At 45.8% G+C, this 18148-nt stretch overlaps 1 protein-coding gene across 1 annotated transcript in view; it reads left to right on the top strand.

The window, feature by feature from the left end:
- Positions 1–799: 799 nt before the first annotated feature.
- The window catches only part of OTC (ornithine transcarbamylase), a 38316-nt gene continuing 20967 nt past the window's right edge, over positions 800–18148 (top strand). The window contains exons 1-3 of the mRNA XM_075263978.1: positions 800–935; positions 2165–2246; positions 15733–15820. Coding sequence (XP_075120079.1) covers positions 876–935; positions 2165–2246; positions 15733–15820 — 230 coding nt within the window. The 5' untranslated portion in view covers positions 800–875. The remainder of the gene's footprint in view (positions 936–2164; positions 2247–15732; positions 15821–18148) is intronic.

Below are 18148 nucleotides of genomic sequence, written 5' to 3'. Positions count from 1 at the left end.
TGTGATTGTTCATTATGGGCACTGAGTGGTGTGTGGACTCCTTGTAATATTATCTGGTAGGGCTTGTGATGGAACAAAGTGTTGAGTTGAGACCCTCTAATCAGGACCCCTGCCCTTCCCCTATATAATCTGTGGACCACAGGTTATATAGGGGCAGGGCAGGAATCCACAGGTTATATAGGGGAAGGGCAGGGGTCCTGATTAGAGGGTCTCAACTCAACACTTTGTTCCATCACAAGCCCTACCAGATAATATTACAAGGAGTCCACACACCACTCAGTGCCCATAATGAACAATCACATGACACATTCGGCTCTGCTACGTGATGTTGCAGAGCCCAATGTGTCATGTGTGAATGCAACCTTACATCATGTAGCAGAGCAGACCCTCTGATCAGGATCCCTGCCCTGCCCCTATAAATGTCTGGAAGTTCTAGATCTAGACATATATAGGGGCAGGGCAGGGATCCTGATCCGAGGGTATGCTCTGCTACATGATGTAAGGGAGCATTCACACATGACACATTGGGCCCTGCAACATCACGTAGCAGAGCCGAATGTGTCATTATATATCTAGAACAAGTCAATTCAGCACAGCACTGTGAGGAGAGGGTTTGGGGACCCAGCGCTTACCTGGCTCTGGCTGTGTGCTTGCTGACTGTGCGGCGCCACTAAACATGGCCCCGCTTCTTCTTCAGAACTTAAGTCTCCGCCCCCCAGCGTCCGGTGGGAGGGGGGGGGGGAGCTTCTAGAGGTAAAAAAATAAATAAATAAAATTGTGACGTCGGGGGTCCCGGGCCCCCTGACGTGCCGGACCCTGTGGCAGCTGCCTCTGCTGCCTCAGCGGTAGTTACGCCACTGCATGGACTTCATTGGATGGACATGGGTGTTCTTCACTGGTATTCGGGATACCTTGTATCTATGGGATGGGAGCAGGTAGTATTATAGCTGCTTTCTGAATTATATACAGTACACAGTACTTATTGAACTCTGTGTATACAGAGAAGCAATGAGGGTAATAATCATTTTCTACCTTTTCTATGAGAATTCCAGTTGTCTCTGACATCATCTCTGTGCAGCTGCATATTTGTAATGGTGTCCAAAAATATCCTTGTAGAGATGCCTGCTCATCCTCCAGACTATTGATCAGCAAGTGGTTAAAAAGTAAAGCTGTTATGTGTGAACGTGGACCTGTATCCCATGCCATTTACCGTTATTTGTATTAGGCCTCTGGTGCAAAATACTTAGACTACATACACATAAGAGTGCATGTGCTGGATCCTTCATGGCCCTTTTCACTTCCTTCAATGAGACCGGGTTGTAAAATATACAGACAGAGGGCCCATCCTGAGCTTTGCCCTGGGTTCAGAGTCCCATGATACTACATAAGTGTGTGTATGGGCCAAAAAAAACAATGGGTCAGTGTGCTAAAAAAGAATACCAAATGCATTGACAAGCGTTGAGCTTATGAAAGCACATGGACCCCATAGACTAGACTATAAACACACGGACCTCATTATAGTTTATGGGGTCTGTGTGCTTTCATTACTCACCACTTGTCAACACGTTTGGTATTTTGTTCCGGGGGGTCCCCATGCGACTTCCCGAACAAAATACCGAATGCAGATGTGAACCAGGTCTGACTATTCTTAGAGAAATATATAAACCCAAAAACAGGATCCGACTCTGTCCTAAGCAACCAGCAAGGCCATTTTTATTGAGAGCTTTGAAGCCTTCTGATTTAGCAAGACAGATTCCAATCTTACCTGTAGTTTAAAGTTATGGCTAGAACAAAGTTATTACCTTAAAGGAAAGTGGGGAAAACAATGATTTCCTGCACTGGTCTGAACAGGGTTGGATTTGCTCACAATACAATAGATGGCTGGTTAACACTGATCTACTTTACTATAATGGAAGAGCCTGCTATCATCTACAGATAAGCGAATCCCATCCACATATTGCAGAAAAATATGCAAAGCGGAAAAAAGAGATTTACTAAACTTGGTTGCAGCAAGTGATCATTTTTATCTCCATACTGTAAGTAAGAAAAAATCCCGAAGTGTGTCCTTGACCGGCTGAATTTGTTTAGGAATGTGATCATATAGCTATACTTGTTTTGTGTTCTCAGCATGTTTTATATGATGATTTTTTTTTTCTATTTCTAGTACCTACCATTACTGCAGGGTAAATCTCTTGCAATGATATTTGAGAAGAGAAGCACCAGAACTAGACTTTCCACTGAAACAGGTAATGCGAGCTAAAGGATCGCTGTTATTTAAAATCTTATAAAAAAAACATTATTGTAGGACATTTTATACACTGAAGTACAAAACATAAAAAGGCAAAAAAAAAAAAAAAAAAAAAAAAAAGCATTAGGCTTCCATCAGGTCCCCTGCACGGAATGTCAAAGCAGATCCGAGATTCGGCATTGCACCGCAGCTTTGCACCAACTGATGCTAGTGTTTTTACTGCTTTTCCACTGTGTTTTGCATTTTTGCCTTTCAACATATAAGTGCTTGGGAAAATGCTACCTTTTATAGTCCCAGCAAAGTAAAAGAGATGTTATCAAACATTGCAGGAAATACACTGTGAAGATGTAATGTTTTCAAAAATGCAGCATGTTATTTTTTTGCCATAGACTGGCATATAGTGAGATATATGTAGGTGTATATTGCATAGAATTTGACTGGAAGTTTTATTGCTGCAGCATCTTTAGTATGACATATGGTCATGGCAATGGGATATCATATGTAGTCACTTATTCTGCCTATGATTCCATTTGGCACAGAACCAGGGTTACTGTGTCCTACTGTGTCCTAACCTCATTGCATTTCATGATGACACTACATGAATATATGGCCAGGGTTCTAAAACAGACTAAGGCTGGTTGCAGATGACTGTACTGCAACCAGACAGCTGTGAATTAATCCCGGGCAGGACACGAGGGACACGGGGATGACCACAAGTGCCACCTGTGCATGGACTGTGCTTCCGCAGAGCCTTTCATTAAATGAATAGGAGCGACAGAAGCATGGGCCACAAAATAGGACAACCGACCTTAGGCCTCTTGCAGACAACCATGGTGTGGGTCAGTGTGTTATCCGTGTATTTCACGGATGGCACACCGACCTATTCTTTTCTATGGGCCCATACACACGGTCCTATGTGCGGGCTGATAGTCGGGGCTGCAAAATATAGAACAGGTCTTATTCCTGTCCTCTTTTGCGGCACATGCTTCCGTAGCTCCTATTCATTTAATGAACAGAGTCACAGAAACATGGCCCGTGTATGGGCGGCACATGAAGAACATCTCTGTATCCAGCCCATGCTTTTAATTCATGGCAGACTGGTTGCGGCATGGTCGTCTGCAACTGGCTTTAGACTGAGGCCCCATGTTGCAGAAATGCAGCTTTTTTTTGTAGCAGATTTTGCTGTGTTTTTTGAGCTACAAAACTAATGGGAAATATATAGGAAGTTCTTATACTTCTACCCTCTGCTCAATCCACTCCTGTCTTTGGCTCAAAAAAACCTGCAGCACAATCTGGAACAATAAAAGCTGCATTTCTGCAATGTGTGTCTCAACTAGAGATGAGCGAACACTAAAATGTTCGAGGTTCGAAATTCGATTCGAACAGCCGCTCAATGTTCGTGTGTTCGAATGGGTTTCGAACCCCATTATAGTCTATGGGGAACAGATACTCGTTAAGGGGGAAACCCAAATCCGTGTCTGGAGGGTCACCAAGTCCACTATGACACCCCAGGAAATGATGCCAACACCTCTGGAATGACACTGGGACAGCAGGGGAAGCATGTCTGGGGGCATCTAACACACCAAAGACCCTCTATTACCCCAACATCACAGCCTAACAACTACACACTTTACACACTCAATACCACATCTCTGACAGTAGGAAAACACCTTGAAACATGTGTATTTGGCACTTGCAGTGAGGAGAGCTTGTCACCAGCGGTGAATTTGGCCCTTGTAGTAAGTTGAGGTTGGCACCAACATTTGTTTTGAAAATCAGGGTGGATTGAGCCTCTAACCAGCAGAGTTTGGGCAAATTCATGGTGGAGGGAGCCTCTAAACACCCCAGTTTGGGCAAATTCATGGTGGAGGGAGCCTCTAAAAACCCCAGTTTGGACCAATTCATGGTGGAGGGAGCCTCTAACCAGCCCAGTGTGGGCAAATTCATGGTGGAGGGAGCCTCTAAAAAACCCAGTTTGGACCAATTCATGGTGGAGGGAGCCTCTAACCAGCCCAGTTTGGGCAAATTCATGGTGGAGGGAGCCTCTAAAAAACCCAGTTTGGACCAATTCATGGTGGAGGGAGCCTCTAACCAGCCCAGTTTGGGCAAATTCATGGTGGAGGGAGCCTCTAACCAGCCCAGTTTGGACCAATTAATGGTGGAGGGAGCCTCTAAACAGCCAAGTTTGGACCAATTCATGGTGGAGGGAGCCTCTAAAAACCCCAGTTTGGACCAATTCATGGTGGAGGGAGCCTCTAACCAGCCCAGTTTGGACCAATTCATGGTGGAGGGAGCCTCTAACCAGCCCAGTTTGGACCAATTAATGGTGGAGGGAGCCTCTAAACAGCCAAGTTTTGGGAAATTCATGGTGGAGGGAGCCTCTAACCAGCCCAGTTTGGACCAATTCATGGTGGAGGGAGCCTCTAAACAGCCCAGTTTGGGCAAATTCATGGTGGAGGGAGCCTCTAACCACCCCAGTTTGGACCAATTCATGGTGGAGGGAGCCTCTAAACAGCCAAGTTTGGACCAATTAATGGTGGAGGGAGCCTCTAAACAGCCAAGTTTTGGGAAATTCATGGTGGAGGGAGCCTCTAACCAGCCCAGTTTGGACCAATTCATGGTGGAGGGAGCCTCTAAACAGCCCAGTTTGGGCAAATTCATGGTGGAGGGAGCCTCTAAAAAACCCAGTTTGGACCAATTCATGGTGGAGGGAGCCTCTAACCAGCCCAGTTTGGGCAAATTCATGGTGGAGGGAGCCTCTAACCAGCCCAGTTTGGACCAATTAATGGTGGAGGGAGCCTCTAACCAGCCCAGTTTGGACCAATTAATGGTGGAGGGAGCCTCTAAACAGCCAAGTTTTGGGAAATTCATGGTGGAGGGAGCCTCTAACCAGCCCAGTTTGGACCAATTCATGGTGGAGGGAGCCTCTAAACAGCCCAGTTTGGGCAAATTCATGGTGGAGGGAGCCTCTAACCACCCCAGTTTGGACCAATTCATGGTGGAGGGAGCCTCTAAACAGCCAAGTTTGGACCAATTAATGGTGGAGGGAGCCTCTAAACAGCCAAGTTTTGGGAAATTCATGGTGGAGGGAACCTCTAACCAGCCCAGTTTGGACCAATTCATGGTGGAGGGAGCCTCTAAACAGCCCAGTTTGGGCAAATTCATGGTGGAGGGAGCCTCTAAAAAACCCAGTTTGGACCAATTCATGGTGGAGGGAGCCTCTAACCAGCCCAGTTTGGGCAAATTCATGGTGGAGGGAGCCTCTAACCAGCCCAGTTTGGACCAATTAATGGTGGAGGGAGCCTCTAACCAGCCCAGTTTGGACCAATTAATGGTGGAGGGAGCCTCTAACCAGCCCAGTTTGGACCAATTAATGGTGGAGGGAGCCTCTAACCAGCCCAGTTTGGACCAATTAATGGTGGAGGGAGCCTCTAACCACCCCAGTTTGGACCAATTCATGGTGGAGGGAGCCTCTAAACAGCCAAGTTTGGACCAATTAATGGTGGAGGGAGCCTCTAAACAGCCAAGTTTTGGGAAATTCATGGTGGAGGGAGCCTCTAACCAGCCCAGTTTGGACCAATTCATGGTGGAGGGAGCCTCTAAACAGCCCAGTTTGGGCAAATTCATGGTGGAGGGAGCCTCTAAAAACCCCAGTTTGGACCAATTCATGGTGGAGGGAGCCTCTAAAAACCCCAGTTTGGACCAATTTATGGTGGAGGGAGCCTCTAAAAAACCCAGTTTGGACCAATTCATGGTGGAGGGAGCCTCTAACCAGCCCAGTTTGGACCAATTCATGGTGGAGGGAGCCTCTAACCAACCCAGTTTGGGCAAATTCATGGTGGAGGGAGCCTCTAACCAGCAGAGTTGTGGGAAAGCAGGGTGGAGGGAGCCTCTAACCAGCAGAGTTGGTGGAAATCAGGGTGGAGGGAGCCTCTAACCAGCAGAGTTGGGGGAAATCATGTTGGAGGGAGCCTAGTATTAGCAGAATTGTGCAACGCTTATGGTGGATGAGTATGAGGATGCGGAGGAATTGGAGAGGTTGAGTACAGACATGGAGTTTCATGTTGGGGTGCTTTACACAGGTGGGCACAAAAATGAAGGCTCTATCCAGTGGTGGTTCATTTTTATCAAAGTGAGCCGGTCGGCACTCTCAGCTGACAGACGGGTGCGCTTGTCAGTGATGATGCCACCGGCTGCACTGAACACCCTCTCAGATAGGACGCTGGCGGCAGGACAGGACAGCACCTCCAAGGCATATAGGGCAAGTTCAAGCCACAGGTCCAACTTCGACACCCAATACGTGTAGGGCGCAGAGGGGTCGGAGAGGACAGGGCTGCGGTCGGAAAGGTATTCCCGCAACATGCGCCTATACTTCTCACGCCTGGTGACACTAGGACCCTCCGTGGCGGCACTTTGGCGAGGGGGTGCCATCAAGGTGTCCCAGACCTTAGACAGTGTGCCCCTCGTTTGTGTGGACCGGTGAGAACTTGGTTGCCTACTGGAGGAACTGCCCTCCCTGCCGCCAACGTCACATGCTGGAAACATCTCCATCATATTCTGCACCAATTGCCTGTGGCAAGCATTGATGCGATTGGCCCTCCCCTCTACCGGAATAAAAGACGAGATGTTGTTTTTATACCGGGGGTCAAGGATAGCAAAGATCCAGTACTGGTTGTCCTCCATGATTTTGACAATACGCTTGTCGGTTGTAAAGCACCCCAACATGAACTCAGCCATGTCTGCCACAGTGTTAGTTGGCATGACTCCTCTGGCCCCACCGGAAAGTTCAATCTCCATTTCCTCCTCATCCTCCATGTCTACCCATCCGCGCTGCAACAATGGGACGATTCGAAGTTGCCCGGAAGCCTCCTGTATCACCATCACATCATCGGACAACTCTTCTTCCTCCTCCTCCTCCTCCTCCTCCTCCATTAAACGCAGTGAAGCGGACAGATGTGTGGACCTACTCTCCAGCTGTGACGGATCGGATGCTATCCCTAACTCCTCTGTGTGATCTGCGTTATCCCTGATGTCAATCAGGGATTCTCTCAGAACACACAAGAGCGGGATTGTAAGGCTCACCATCGCATCCTCAGAGCTCACCCTCCTTGTGGACTCCTCAAAGACCCGTAGGATGTCACAAAGGTCTCTCATCCATGGCCACTCATGGATGTGAAACTGAGGCAGCTGACTTTGTGGCACCCTAGGGTTTTGTAGCTGGTATTCCATCAAAGGTCTCTGCTGCTCAACCACTCTATTCAACATCTGAAACGTTGAGTTCCAGCGTGTGGGGACGTCGCACAAAAGCCGGTGTTGTGGCACATGCAGGCGTTGCTGGAGAGATTTTAAGCTAGCAGCGGCTACTGTCGACTTGCGAAAGTGGGCGCACATGCGCCTCACTTTCACCAGTAGCTCTGGAACATTGGGGTAGCTCTTTAGGAAACGTTGCACCACTAGGTTGAAGACGTGGGCCAGGCATGGAACATGTTGGAGTCCGGCAAGCTCCAGAGCTGCTACCAGGTTCCGGCCGTTATCACAAACGACCATGCTTGGGCCCAGGTGCAGCGGCTCAAACCATATTGCCGTCTCATCGAGGAGGGCATCCCTCACCTCGGAGGCAGTGTGCTGTCTGTCCCCCAAGCTGATCAGCTTCAGCACAGCCTGCTGACGTCTACCAACGCCAGTGCTGCAACGTTTCCAACTCGTAGCTGGGGTCAATCTAACAGCGGAGGAGGAGGCGGTGGCGGAGGAGGAGGCGGTGGTGGAGGAGGAGGCGGTAGAGGAGGAGGAGGAGGGGGGTGTTCTTCTCGTGTCCCTGCCAGGAATGTTAGGCGGGGAGACGAGGTACACCGGGCCAGTTTGGGAAGCAGTCCCAGCCTCAACTACATTCACCCAGTGTGCCGTCAGTGAAATGTAGCGTCCCTGTCCGCATGCACTTGTCCACGCGTCGGTGGTCAAGTGGACCTTTGTGCAAAGCGCGCAACTAAGGGCCCGCCTGATGTTGAGTGACACGTGCTGGTGCAAGGCGGGGACGGCACACCGGGAGAAGTAGTGACGGCTAGGGACGGCATAGCGAGGTGCCGCAGTTGCCATCAGGTCCAGGAAGGCGGGAGTTTCAACAAGCCGGAACGCCAACATCTCCTGGGCCAGCAGTTTAGCGATGTTGGCGTTCAAGGCTTGCGCGTGTGGGTGGTTAGCAGTGTATTTCTGCCGCCGCTCCAATGTCTGAGAGATGGTGGGTTGTTGTAAAGAAACGCCTGATGGTGCCTTTGATGGTGCAGGAGAAGGAGATAAGACAGGACCAGGGGAGGATGAGGTAGAAGTCAACAAAGTGGCGGAGGCAGATGAAGTGGTGTCCTGGCTCGTCCTCTGGAGTGCATCGCCAGCACAGTCAGCAGTGGCAGTGGCAGAGGCAGAGGCAGTGGCAGAGGCAGTGGCAGTGGCGTGAACGGCAGGCGGCCTTTGTCCTGCCGTTGCTGCCTGCCACTGATTCCAGTGCTTGGATTCCAAATGACGGCGCATTGAAGTGGTGGACAGGTTGCTCTTCTCAGAGCCCCTAATCAATTTCGAGAGGCAAATTGTGCAGACAACACTATATCTGTCCTCGGCGCATTCCTTGAAAAAACTCCACACCTTCGAGAAACGTGCCCTCGAGGTGGGAGTTTTTCGGGGCTGGGTACGAACTGGAACATCTTGGGAGATTCCGGGTGTGGCCTGGCTTCGCCTAAGCTGCTGACCTCTGCCTCTGCCTCTAGCTACCCTTTTTGGTGCTGCACCTGCCTCAACATCCACACTACTTTCCCCGCTTGACATCCCCCCTGTCCAGGTCGGGTCAGTGTCCTCATCATCCACCACTTCCTCTTCCAACTCCTGTCTCATCTCCTCCTCCCGCACAATGCGCCGGTCAACTGGATGCCCTGACGGCAACTGCGTCACATCATCGTCGATGAGGGTGGGTTGCTGGTCATCCACCACCAAATCGAACGGAGATGGAGGAGACTCTAGTGTTTGAGCATCTGGACACAGATGCTCCTCTGTTAGGTTCGTGGAATCGTGACGTGGAGAGGCAGGTTGAGGGACAATGAAAGGAGCGGAGAACAGCTCTGGGGAGCAGGGACAGTTTGGGTTATTGTTCTGTAAAGCTTCGGAATTTTGGGAGGAAGGAAGACAAGACTGTTGGGTAATAGGAGGAGAGGAGGCAGAGTCTGACTGGCTGCTGGACAATGTGCTGTAAGCGTTCTCTGACAGCCATTGCAAGACCTGTTCCTGGTTCTCGGGCCTACTAAGGTTTGTACCCTGCAGTTTAGTTAATGTGGCAAGCAACCCTGGCACTGTGGAGTGGCGCAATGCTTGCTGCCCCACAGGAGTAGGCTTGGGACGCCCTGTGGCTTCACTGCTACCTTGCTCCCCAGAACCATTCCCCCGACCTCGCCCACGGCCTCGTCCACGTCCCTTTCCGGGAGCCTTGCGCATTTTGAATTCCTAGTTAGAAATTGGCACTGTATACCAGTAGTAAAAATTGTGGGTGCACGTAACCCCAATATATTCTTTGAATTCCCAGTCAGACACTGACACTATATGGCAGTAGCAAGAAATGAGGGTATTTGTATTCCCAATATATTCTTTGAATTCCCAGTCAGACAATGGCACTGTATACCAGTAGTAAAAATTGTGGGTGCACGTAACCCCAATATATTCTTTGAATTACCAGTCAGACACTGGCACTATATGGCAGTAGCAAGAAATGAGGGTATTTGTATTCCCAATATATTCTTTGAATTCCCAGTCAGACAATGGCACTGTATACCAGTAGTAAAAATTGTGGGTGCACGTAACCCCAATATATTCTTTGAATTCCCAGTCAGACACTGGCACTATATGGCAGTAGCAAGAAATGAGGGTATTTGTATTCCCAATATATTCTTTGAATTCCCAGTCAGACAATGGCACTGTATACCAGTAGTAAAAATTGTGGGTGCACTTAACCCCAATATATTCTTTGAATTCCCAGTCAGACACTGGCACTATATGGCAGTAGCAAGAAATGAGGGTATTTGTATTCCCAATATATTCTTTGAATTCCCAGTCAGACAATGGCACTGTATACCAGTAGTAAAAATTGTGGGTGCACGTAACCCCAATATATTCTTTGAATTCCCAGTCAGACACTGGCACTATATGGCAGTAGCAAGAAATGAGGGTATTTGTATTCCCAATATATTCTTTGAATTCCCAGTCAGACAATGGCACTGTATACCAGTAGTAAAAATTGTGGGTGCACGTAACCCCAATATATTCTTTGAATTACCAGTCAGAAACTGGCACTATATGGCAGTAGCAAGAAATGAGGGTATTTATAACCCCAATATATTCTTTGAATTCCCAGTCAGACAATGGCACTGTATACCAGTTGTAAAAATTGTGGGTGCACGTAACCCCAATATATTCTTTGAATTCCCAGTCAGACACTGGCACTATATGGCAGTAGCAAGAAATGAGGGTATTTGTATTCCCAATATATTCTTTGAATTCCCAGTCAGACAATGGCACTGTATACCAGTAGTAAAAATTGTGGGTGCACGTAACCCCAATATATTCTTTGAATTCCCAGTCAGACACTGGCACTATATGGCAGTAGCAAGAAATGAGGGTATTTGTATTCCCAATATATTCTTTGAATTCCCAGTCAGACAATGGCACTGTATACCAGTAGTAAAAATTGTGGGTGCACGTAACCACAATATATTCTTTGAATTCCCAGTCAGAAACTGGCACTATATGGCAGTAGCAAGAAATGAGGGTATTTATAACCCCAATATATTCTTTGAATTCCCAGTCAGACAATGGCACTGTATACCAGTAGTAAAAATTGTGGGTGCACGTAACCCCAATATATTCTTTGAATTCCCAGTCAGACACTGGCACTATATGGCAGTAGCAAGAAATGAGGGTATTTGTATTCCCAATATATTCTTTGAATTCCCAGTCAGACAATGGCACTGTATACCAGTAGTAAAAATTGTGGGTGCACGTAACCCCAATATATTCTTTGAATTCCCAGTCAGACACTGGCACTATATGGCAGTAGCAAGAAATGAGGGTATTTGTATTCCCAATATATTCTTTGAATTCCCAGTCAGACAATGGCACTGTATACCAGTAGTAAAAATTGTGGGTGCACGTAACCCCAATATATTCTTTGAATTCCCAGTCAGACACTGGCACTATATGGCAGTAGCAAGAAATGAGGGTATTTGTATTCCCAATATATTCTTTGAATTCCCAGTCAGACAATGGCACTGTATACCAGTAGTAAAAATTGTGGGTGCACGTAACCACAATATATTCTTTGAATTACCAGTCAGAAACTGGCACTATATGGCAGTAGCAAGAAATGAGGGTATTTGTATTCCCAATATATTCTTTGAATTCCCAGTCAGACAATGGCACTGTATACCAGTAGTAAAAATTGTGGGTGCACGTAACCCCAATATATTCTTTGAATTCCCAGTCAGACACTGGCACTATATGGCAGTAGCAAGAAATGAGGGTATTTGTATTCCCAATATATTCTTTGAATTCCCAGTCAGACAATGGCACTGTATACCAGTAGTAAAAATTGTGGGTGCACGTAACCACAATATATTCTTTGAATTACCAGTCAGAAACTGGCACTATATGGCAGTAGCAAGAAATGAGGGTATTTATAACCCCAATATATTCTTTGAATTCCCAGTCAGACAATGGCACTGTATACCAGTAGTAAAAATTGTGGGTGCACGTAACCCCAATATATTCTTTGAATTCCCAGTCAGACACTGGCACTATATGGCAGTAGCAAGAAATGAGGGTATTTGTATTCCCAATATATTCTTTGAATTCCCAGTCAGACAATGGCACTGTATACCAGTAGTAAAAATTGTGGGTGCACGTAACCCCAATATATTCTTTGAATTCCCAGTCAGACACTGGCACCATATGGCAGTAGCAAGAAATGAGGGTATTTGTATTCCCAATATATTCTTTGAATTCCCAGTCAGACAATGGCACTGTATACCAGTAGTAAAAATTGTGGGTGCACGTAACCACAATATATTCTTTGAATTACCAGTCAGAAACTGGCACTATATGGCAGTAGCAAGAAATGAGGGTATTTATAACCCCAATATATTCTTTGAATTCCCAGTCAGACAATGGCACTGTATACCAGTATTAAAAATTGTGGGTGCACGTAACCCCAATATATTCTTTGAATTCCCAGTCAGACACTGGCACTATATGGCAGTAGCAAGAAATGAGGGTATTTGTATTCCCAATATATTCTTTGAATTCCCAGTCAGACAATGGCACTGTATACCAGTAGTAAAAATTGTGGGTGCACGTAACCCCAATATATTCTTTGAATTCCCAGTCAGACACTGGCACTATATGGCAGTAGCAAGAAATGAGGGTATTTGTATTCCCAATATATTCTTTGAATTCCCAGTCAGACAATGGCACTGTATACCAGTAGTAAAAATTGTGGGTGCACGTAACCCCAATATATTCTTTGAATTCCCAGTCAGACACTGGCACTATATGGCAGTAGCAAGAAATGAGGGTATTTGTATTCCCAATATATTCTTTGAATTCCCAGTCAGACAATGGCACTGTATACCAGTAGTAAAAATTGTGGGTGTATATAGCCCCAATTCTATTGCTAGGGGACTTGCAGGGTATTTCTGGGGTGAAGGTGGGGGGGCACACCGTTGGAACGGGTATCGGGGTATATATCGGGTATACGGGAATACACTGACAGTGTATTCCATTCAGGATCCTGGGAAAGCTGGGTTGCGGCGATTGAGCCCGTCAGTGCCACGTTACACTGACAAGCTTCTCCCTGGAATTTAGCTCTTATAAGAGCTGTTGGTTGTCTTCTCCTTCCTATCCTAGCCTGTCCCTGCCTACCCAGAATCTAACCCCTAGCTAGCTGGACGGAAACCTCCGTCCTCGGTGAATTGCAAGCTCAGAATGACGCGAAGCTGGGCGGCGCTGTTCTTTTAAATTAGAGGTCACATGTTTTCGGCAGCCAATGGGTTTTGCCTACTTTTTTCAACGTCACCGGTGTCGTAGTTCCTGTCCCACCTACCCTGCGCTGTTATTGGAGCAAAAAAGGCGCCAGGGAAGGTGGGAGGGGAATCGAGTAATGGCGCACTTTACCACGCGGTGTTCGATTCGATTCGAACATGCCGAACAGCCTAATATCCGATCGAACATGAGTTCGATAGAACACTGTTCGCTCATCTCTAGTCTCAACCTTAAGACTGAACCCCCACTTTGGGAAACACTGCATTGTACAGTACCCGCAATGGGAATGGGATTCTGGCTAATCCCATCCACACATTGCATTAAAAAAAAAATCAGCAGTAGAAAAGCTATACTTTCAAAAATGCCCACATAGGTATAGGTATAATAACAGCAAAAAGTCTGCAGAGTGAAGCTCTGTAAAAAATGCTGCAGAAAAAAATGTTATGGGATTTTTTTCCACATTGTTTTTTTTCTGCATTTCTCTATGTGGGTCCTTAGCCTAAAGGGGTTTTCTACTGTGATTTATCTAGAACAATACAAATCTCCACTCAAATGAAAACAGGTAAATGTCCAAGCTTTGCAGACATACCTTTCTATTTTCCCCAAAAACCTGAACAATGTGTTTGTTTTCAACTGCAGAGTTGTCTTTGGATTATACAGAAATAACAGAGACACTGACCAAGCACATCTTTTTTTAGGGCTCAGCAACCAAGAGCAATTTGCAGAGAGAAAATAAGTAATGAAAATATAGATGTCCAGGAACCAGGGCTGATGTCATCAGCCCAACCACTAAAGCTAGATTAGAGAGGTGGTCTGAAACCTAGACAACAAGCTGTAAACACTGAAGAGGCAAAATGAACAACATCTGTAACATCTCTGCCTGTTCGGGCCTCTGCGCCACCCTCTGCTCGCGTGCTGCGGCGCAGGAGGCGTGTGCAGTTTGATAATCTGCTTAAAGTTTTTAGTTGCACTGTGTGAACACGGCTCTAGTTCTGTAATTGGATTTGCACCACACCCGTCTTCTGCCCTTGTTCCCTCTGTCCATTCAGTGGTTTGATTTTGTCTTGCCTGTGATTGACAGCTTTCCTTCCTATGAAGTTCAGGGCGGGTTCTTCCTCCCCTATTTAGTCTTGGCTCACAGTCACACTGGTGCCGGTTATTGCGTTTTGCTTGCTGGTTTTTCTTGCTGTTATATTACTTGTATTCTTATCCTTGACCTCTGGCTTCCCTACTGACAATTCTTTTGGACTCTGATTGGCACCGCATCGCTCTCCTGTTACCGAACCCTGGCTAGCTGACCTCCCTTTGTTGTTGTTCGTCTTGTCTGCGTTTTGTGTTTCACGTATTCAGGGAGGGACTGTCTTCGTGGTTGTCGCCTATTACCTAGGATAGGGTCTGGCAACAGGAAGGGAAAGTTGGGGGCTTCAGCTTAGGGCTCACTGTCCCTTGTGCCCCTTCCTCCAGGGTTCACCAGCAGCTTCTGGGGAATTATCATCTGGCTATTCCCTAACAACATCTCATCAAGATAAATAAACCAATGTATTGGATAAAGCACTTCAGTTACTTTAAGCTACAATATTAAATACGATCTTGGAGATGGGAATACACATGCAATTCTTTAGTACAAATTATCTTTTTACCAGCCCCTCAATTTTCCGGTTTTGTAGCGTTTGCACAAAACTCTGGACCATATTTATTAATCCTGTCCAACTTCTAGACAGTACAAAGTTAGACTGGGAAGTCTAACTAAGGTATCAGATCTATCAAAGTGCCTGTTGCAGGACAATAAATCTGGCTATTTTATCCTACTGTGTGTGAACCACACTTAAAAGGGTTATGATCTGAAAAGTATTTATCCTCTACCCATAGTGGAGTCCCCCCACTGATCCTGAAAACGGGGGTGGGGGGTATTGGTGTAATTCCCCCATTACACATACAGCCTGACCACAGTCATGTTGATTGTAAGTGTTTCAGATAGTGGACGGCGCTCACATTTATTTCAGCCAAGTGCTATAATTCGGGTACAGGGGTTGTGTCATCAATGGACTGTGAGCCCAAACCCATTCACTTGTGTAAAGAAAGTGGATCCCTTTTTCTAATTCTATATAACCCCATTTATAGTTCATTTACTGGTATAAAAAGAATCTGCTTTAGATTTGGTTGTGAGATATGTAATATATTCTTTTATTGAAACATTTTTCATAAACTGGCTAATGTAAGAGTGAATGAAACATATTATCAAGCAGATTTTTCTATAGGGAGACATTGCCATATGTCCAGCTATGTAGAGTCTGTGCATAGATTGACGTACATGGTGGTATCTCTGCATGGAAGCCGTTGGCTTTACTAAAACACTTTTGAGTCACTTCACTTTCCAGTTTTAAAAATAATCTTCCATCTCTATATTCTACTTACAGGATTCGCTTTACTTGGAGGACATCCTTGTTTTCTCACCACACAGGATATTCATTTGGGAGTGAATGAAAGCCTGAAGGACACAGCAAGGTCTCTTTCATGTTGTCTGTTCCCCACAGATTTATCTGTTTGTAAGAGAGAAATGCAGTTTTGTAATAATCTTCGCTACATCGCCAGAATAATATCTAGAACTGTGCTTCCAATTAAAAAAATGTCAGAATAATAAAATAACTACCGCCAGGAAAATCTACTTACTATACATGATGCACGGCCCAATTAATCTATGTAGCATAGATAATGCCGTGACTACTTATAGGCAACAAACAAGTTCTTATTACAGCAAGTAACTGTGCAAGGTTGCTATTTTAAAGAGGACCCTTGACCACCTCCACCAAATCCAACTTTTTGCATCTCTCAATAGGTGCTTCTTCACTGATGTCAACACATTTGGAATTTTTTCTCCAGCACCCACCATTCCTGAGCTGTCAATGCTGTTAATTTCAGCACCCAATATGCTAAATAGGCTCTCTACTGTCAGGTGGGCAGTCCTAAACTGTAGCAGACAGCCTGGGACCACCTACCACCAGTAGGGAACCTATTTAGTATATTGGGCGCTGAAATTAACAGAAATTATTGCTTGGTAACTGTGGGTGGTAGAGAAAAAAATGTCAATGGTGCAGCACCTTTCGAAGGATATATACTGTAGAGCTGAAGTTGGTGGAGGGTTGAAGGCCCGCTATAAGAAAGCATTCAGACAGTGAGGTTGGGTGCAGTTAAAATGCATCAGAATTGTTTAAAAAACTGTATGTATTTTTTTTATATCTCAGGTGAGATGTGCTTTACTTGTGCAAATAGAAAATTGTACCAGAAAACACATCATACTGCTTAACTGCACAACAAGTGAATTCTGAATGGCCCAGCTATTATATATACTGTATATACTCCAATATACTGACTTACATGTGCAATGAAATTCTGGATAGTTAGGACATCATACGGGGGGGGGGGGGGGGGGTGCTCCATTAGGAATTATTCACTATGAGGGTGACTATTATTGAGTTTGCACCTCATTACTAGCGCGTCTTTGTGGCTTTTCAATCTTTGTTTTATACCTTATTTACCAAATGCTGAGCCATTTTTATAGTGACTTGCTCCTATTGCATCCTTTTTCAGGACTGTCTACTGATGTGATGTAGGGATGGTTGACATGGTGGATAGGTTTAATACAGGGGTGTTGTTATAGGGGGTGCAGAAGTAGCAATCACTCCCAGGCCCAGGACACAGAGAGAACCCCAAGGTCTCTCTGCAACATAAGAAGTCACTAGTGTTATAGAAAGCACATGGTAAGTGGGGGCCCTATTACATATTTTCTACTGGAACTGCAAGCTAGGCCCATGGTTTATAGGGGCTCTATCGTTCAGAAAACTCATTTTGAGTTAAGCATATGCCTGAATAGCTTTTAAAAAGGCTATTCAGGTAGTTCTTCCAAAGACCCCCCACACACACTGTTTTTGGTAAAAATTGGTACAAACGATATGCTAATGAGGCTCATTGAGCACCCTGGACGTTCCCCAGGGCCAGCGAGCACCCTCCCACATCATACTTCAGTAACTGTTATGCTCCGTTATGCCCTCCTCCTCCTCCTCTAATCCTCCTCCACAGTGGCTGTACCGCCCACTTCCTCTGTTGTCTCACTCCTGGCGCTTCAAATCCCGTGCATGTGCAGTAATGATCCGTTCTGAGAGCTACTGCGCATGCCCGAGCACCATTTTCTTGCAGCTACCTATGGAACTCAGAATACTGCTCAGTATGCTGTTCTATAGCACCTTATACCAGGGAATTTGGTCTTCATATCAATAAAAACAACACTCTGGTCACTAAGAAATAAGTTTTCCATTGTTATATTGTTTTTGCTCTTTGGAAAACTTTAATAAAACTATTGAAAAGAAATAAGTGTTAAACATATAAAGCTACAAACTGGAGATTCTCTCTAAAGGAGACCTACAGATGTGTCCAAGATCCCGCAGTAGTTTCCCTAAGAAGACATATTGCCCAGAGGTGCAATTTGAAACTTATAGGCCTCAATGCAAAAATCCGTAATTGGGCTCCCACTGCTATATATAATACTGATATTTCCTTATATTATAGAGTAGGCCCAGTAGTGATTGCTACCGCTGCACTTCCTATAGCTACATCCCTTGTAGTATCGCTTCTGACCCCTGTTTATCACCTCACTCTCAGCCAGTTTGTATCCTGCTTCACACTGACAATAACCTCTGTCTGCGGATGGGTATTTCTTTCTATTGGATGATATATTCTGGCTTGGTTTTGTTCCCAGATCATGCCAATAGGTTTCGGGACTACAAAGCATTAATCTATAGGGAGCTCCCTTTCAAGGGTTGGTGTTAGAGGAAGACT

Source organism: Leptodactylus fuscus, chromosome 2, assembly GCF_031893055.1.
Source record: "Leptodactylus fuscus isolate aLepFus1 chromosome 2, aLepFus1.hap2, whole genome shotgun sequence".
Lineage (NCBI taxonomy): Eukaryota > Metazoa > Chordata > Amphibia > Anura > Leptodactylidae > Leptodactylus > Leptodactylus fuscus.
Note: the sequence above shows the minus strand (reverse complement) of the source record. Positions and strands in the feature narration are given on the sequence as shown.